General features: G+C 44.5%; 1 protein-coding gene across 1 annotated transcript; it reads right to left on the bottom strand.

The window, feature by feature from the left end:
* Positions 1–2355: 2355 nt before the first annotated feature.
* six6a (SIX homeobox 6a) lies at positions 2356–4228 on the bottom strand. The gene is made up of 2 exons (XM_053434762.1): positions 3657–4228; positions 2356–2521 (listed from the first exon to the last, which is right to left on the bottom strand). Exons 1-2 carry the CDS (start codon positions 4226–4228, stop codon positions 2356–2358), a joined length of 738 nt encoding a protein of 245 aa, XP_053290737.1.
* Positions 4229–5533: the final 1305 nt, after the last annotated feature.

Raw genomic sequence — 5533 nt, 5'->3', positions numbered from 1 at the left:
TGCACATGCAGCAGCCTGCATACAAATTTAAATTAATAGATGGAATTAATGAAGCACAATAAATGTGCTGTGCCCATGAGCCGGCTACTACAAGTCACAAAACAATCAACTGGTAATTAAAACCCTTCTAATGGGCCATGCACAGACACACACACACACACACACACACACACACACACACACACACACACACACACACACACACACACACACAGAGAGAGAGACACTCACACGCACAACCAAACACACTGTAGAAGTTTTGATTTCCGTGGCCCCAGACTACCCTCACAGGAGTCCTTTTCTTTGGAGAGGGACCCTCGGTCGCTTCCCTTCACAAAACAGCGGCGGGGCCCCTTTTGTCCGAGCGGGGACCGGAGAGCCATCATTAGCGCTGATTACCGCTGACCAGTTTGACAACCGTATTGACTGCGAGAAAGACTTTTTCATGCCGTCTCCCCCCCCCCCCCCCCCCCCCCCTCAATGGAAACGGAAATATTCAGCCATTTTGTCCCCGTGGTTTGAAAGAAAGGCAGCAAAAGTAAAGAAGAAGAAGAAAAGAAAAAAAAGAGAGCGAAAGAGAGAGAAGCCTCCCAATCCAATTTATTTCCCGTCTGTGTCTCCGGCTGAAAGACTTTTGTGTGTTGAAGAAGTTACTGTTGCCTCATTAATGACAAATGGGAGGAAACCAGGTGTCCGTCCCGTCAGGAAAAAAAGATCAAGTTTAACTTGTGCTTTTTGCTCATTTTGCTCCTCTCACCCTATTAACAGCAGACCGCCCTGCTTCAAAGTCTATTTATGGGCCAGCAGAAATAACGCTCAGGCAAATCTACTCGATTTAAATTGTCGTATACCTGGAAAGAGATATTGTAATCCCGGATTAAGCCTAAATTTAGAAAGAAGAAAAGGAAATTTAAAAAAAATAGCCAACATTTAGAAGGAGGCTGCAGATATATTGAATTAAATAAAAAACAAAGAATAAGAATATTAGTTTGTCACAGAGAACATTTAGCAGCTTTACACCACTTAAAAGTATTGTGTCAATGTTGTGTTAATTTTGTGCACGATAATGAAAACGTGCAAGTATAAAAACACAACATATACAAAATCAATAAATCATTATGACCTGACTCAATATTGTTGTAAAATAATGCACCTGGGTTTATGCCCGTAATCCAAATAAAATAAAATATATAAGAAACAGAAAGATCCAGACACATTATTTCGTAACCATAAAATGATGTTGATGCAAACATTGTGCACACGTACTCAATACAAAAAGTATATTGATTTGGCCGTAAAGTCATAATGGAGGTTTTAGCCTCCTTTGATTTAAAGGTGAACAATGCACACTTGCATGGACTTTATTATGAAGAGGCCTGTTTGTGTAAACTGCGTAAAGCTCATTTCCTCAATCTCCCGTGTTGTGATCTGTGTGATCTCTCCCGCAGATCATCCGGGTTAGTGCGTCGGCCTCTGCGTGACCTCTCGCTGTCACCCTGCGTTACAGGACGCCCGGCATGCTGGCCAATTAGGCGTCCCTCTGTAAACGTGTCAGGGGGAATGAACAAAAAAAAACCGTTTTTAATCAAGAAAAGTGATTTTTAAAGGAGTTTTTAAACAATATTAATATTTGTCCCCTAAATTGTATCCCACACTTCGCTTTTTCTTTTTCCTCCAACACGACAATCCCCAAATAAAAAGAAAATTAAAATGTATATATCCTTCATGAACAATTATTTTATTAAGTTATCTTTACTTTTTTTTTTCTGTTATACGGAAACACATTTTCACTAAAGCGCGCATGCTCAACAAGTATTAAAAACACCAAGCAAATGAATATGAAATCCGAAGAGACAGAGCAGATCGTTTCTTTTTAAATAGGCAAATAAACATTATTTATAAAACTTTGAAAGTAAAGTAAAAATATCACAGTTCTTTTTTTTTCAACATGAAATACCCACAGAGAACAGTAGGTTAGGCGCTCGGATGTTTTCATCCCCCTTTTTTTTTTTGTTGTTGTTGATTTCCTTTTTCTTCTTATTTTACGTTTCTTCTCCGGGCGTCGGTTTAGCGATTAGTCCGTAAAATATGTCTGGTCCGTGTTAAGTTCAGTTTATCCACACGTGGGTGAAACGCAACCAAAGGTGTACAGGCCCAGAACCGGATAAGGACGCACTGTCAGATCCCATCACGTTTTGGCATCAGTCAGTATCAGTGTGTGTGCGTGTGTCTGTGTGTGTGCGTGATGTGTGTGTGTGTGTTTTGTGTTTTAACTCAACGCAGGCACTATGACTCGTTTTTATTAGATTGTCTTTCACTCGAGTCCCTCTTCACTTCATCGACACCGGGGCCGTGTCAGATGTCACATTCACTGTCGCTGGAGGTGATGGAGATGGCCGAGGCCGCCGCTTTGCTGGACAGACTCGCCTCCGGACTGGACGAGTTCCCCAGGCGGTCCACGGTGCCGTCCTCGTCCGCCAGGGAGCGAACCGAGCCGCCGGACAGGCCCTGCTGCTGGAGCCTGGAGAGACGTGGACACGAGAATGAGAATGAAAATCTGCAGAATGCTTGGTCTTTTCATTGTTTACCCTCCAGACAACTGCATGGAAATTAAAAATAAAGAATGAAGGATTTATAGTTGCACAACAGCCTCCTATCTATTTCCCTCTGCCCCCCCCCCCCCCCCCCCCCCCCTAAAAAATGTGCTGTCTAAAGAATTTCCTTGGAACAATGGGTGAAATAAATTCAACCTCTTTTTAATTTTAACTCTCACAAATATATTTAATTGCATTTGAAAAGATTGAGGAGTGCATGGTTGAAAATATCCAAAACAACTAGCAATTTTGTGGTACATTTCAAATAATTGTAACACAGCAAGATCACATATTATCAGCAATATAATAATACAACTGTGGAAGATTTCAAATACTGCCATTTCCCCAAGATCACAGTAATTCACACCATTCACTGTAAGTGCCTATTGGAAGATTATAGGTTATTATTATTTCAGCTATATTAATTCAACAGTGTGACCTCGACCCACACTTTAACAGGCCTTTCAGCACAGTGGCTATTATTGTAACAGGCAGTTAAAACCCATTTAAGTTGTTACAGAGCCACTGGCCTATAGGGTGTCATAATAATCAAATATAAAAAATAACTACATGTATATAATATAATAAATGATATAGGCTATCAATTAATCTGGCTCGAATTGGCCTTATTGTTGTTATTCAAAAAGGGACGAATAAAAGCATTTATTAGGAGCTTTATTCTCCCATATTTTTTGGTTATTGTTACAATAGTGCTGACTGGACATTTTCTTGCATTTCATCCTCCATAAAATGTAATTTCATCACAGACACTGAGATCAGCGTTCAGACGAAAGAATAAAAACAAAACCCTGATAATGGGATTAGAGGATGATTGTGATATGCAGAGAAATGTCAGAGTTGAATGGCTCCATGCAGGCAGCGTGGAAACGGCATGGATTTGTTATAGTAAACTGAAAGTGTATTAATTCACATGATGCACAGATCGAGCCCAGAATGCACGGTGTGTTTTTTTTAAAATTATCGTTTGTATCGTACGACGTTACAAATCGTTTGTTTACAGTTGCAGTCATCACACATCGTGCAGCAGACGCGTGTGCTCACCTGTTCTTCGCAGCCGCCGCTCTGTCTCTTTGTCTGCGGTTTTTGAACCAGTTTCCTACTTGTGTGGGTGTAAGTCCTGTGGCCTGAGCAAGCTCCCTCTTTTTACTGGGGTTCGGGTACGGGTCCTGCAGGTACCACTCTCGTAACAAGTGCCGGGTCCTCTCCTTGAAGCAGTGGGTCTTCTGCTCTCCATCCCAGATGGTCCTGGGTAAGGGGAACTTCTTGCGCACCCTGTATTTGTCCACCGGCCCCAGCGGGCGTCCCCGCAGCTTCTCCGCCTCCTGGTAGTGCGCTTCGAGCCACAGCGCCTGCAGCTTCGTGTGCGACTCTTTGGTGAACTTGTGGTTCTCCAGGATGTGGTAGAGTTCACGGTAATTGCCGGTGTGGAAGGCGACGACGGCGCGGGCCCTCAGCACCGACTCGTTCTTGTTGAGGACCTCGCAGGCCGCCGGCGCGACGGGCAGCGACCACAGGAAGCGGCCGAGGCGCTCGACGTCCCCGCTCTCCTCCAGGGTCTCGCAGACCCCGGCGACCTGCTGGGGGCTGAAATTCAAGATGGGCAGCTGAAACATGGAGGCTTCTCCTGTTGTTTCCCTCTCTCCCTCCTTTCTCTCTCCTCTCCTCTCCTCTCCGCTCGCCTTCTCTCCTCCGTGTCGAGTCCTCCGCTGCTTCCCTCCGTGCGCCGAGGCAAATCCAAGAGCACCCTCGGAGAAAAACGAGGCAATCCCAAAGTTGTAGCACCCGCCTAGTGACCAGCCTTGAACGAGCAGCGAGCGCCGCGGAGGAGGAACGACGGTGCGCGGGGGGCCGGCTACCGCATCCTCGTGCTGCGGGCAAACTTGGCTGGCAAAGGGCTGAAGGTGCGAGACAATTAAAGCCGGAGCCGCGATGTATTTTTCAAGGTGGGATGCGGGAAAGAATTAAAGCCCGAGCCGAGATGTGTTTTTGAAGGGGGGGAGGAAAAAGACAGTCAGGCCCCCCTCCGATGATTTCCTATTGGACTTGGCAGATTGGCTGCCCGGTTGCCATGGCTGCACGTCAATCACTGTCAAGTCCGGCCAATCAGGCGGAAAGGAGATGTGTGCGCCTCCCTTTTCAAAAATAATACAAACATTTTGACCTTTTTTAGCGCTCCGCGGTCTGCAAACGTTTAGCTGCCCCCGAACACCCCGCGCCTTTGTGCGGCGGGCGGTGTTAAAGAAAGACTCTTCAGTGTAAATGGTCAAGTGCCAAAGCAGGAAAACACGCTCAGCAGTCTCCTGCTCTTCAGACAGCGGAACGACTCTGTCCCGCCCCGAGATCAATCATTCATCTACACTGGCTTCTGCACATTTTTTATCACTGCTCATATTCGGCTTGATTTACTGAATTATGATTCTTGCATTGACCTCGCTTATTTTAATCTACTAGGCTCATTAGGCCCCTTAATGCTCTTATCATATTCCTATATCCCAAATCCACATTGCTTCTATATGCAATCTGCATGTATTCATTTATTATATCAGCTTATAGCCATGTATACCTTTTTAGATATATTTAATATCCCTTTTAGGCTTATATAGGCGAAGTTTTTTGAAAGGCTTCATCATGGCCTTTATTTGTGAGTGTGAATCTGCAGCCTGAGGCACAGTTTTAAAGCCTTGCAGAGTTAGTAAAGGCTCCCCTCGTTTTTTTAAATCTTCATTGATGAATGACAATGAATTATATTAGAGGCTAAGTTGTGATGATGCATGCTCTTTTAGGTGGGGCATGAATAAATGCTCTTTTTTGAAAAAACCCAGGCTAATTGATTGCTGATCTGTCGTGGTGTGTGTGTGTGTGTGTGTGTGTGTGTGTGTGTGTGTGTGTGTGAGTGTGTGTGTGTGTGTGTGTGTGTG

Source organism: Pleuronectes platessa, chromosome 11 (genome assembly GCF_947347685.1).
Source record: "Pleuronectes platessa chromosome 11, fPlePla1.1, whole genome shotgun sequence".
Taxonomy (NCBI): domain Eukaryota; kingdom Metazoa; phylum Chordata; class Actinopteri; order Pleuronectiformes; family Pleuronectidae; genus Pleuronectes; species Pleuronectes platessa.
This window is presented reverse-complemented; position numbering and strand designations above follow the sequence as displayed.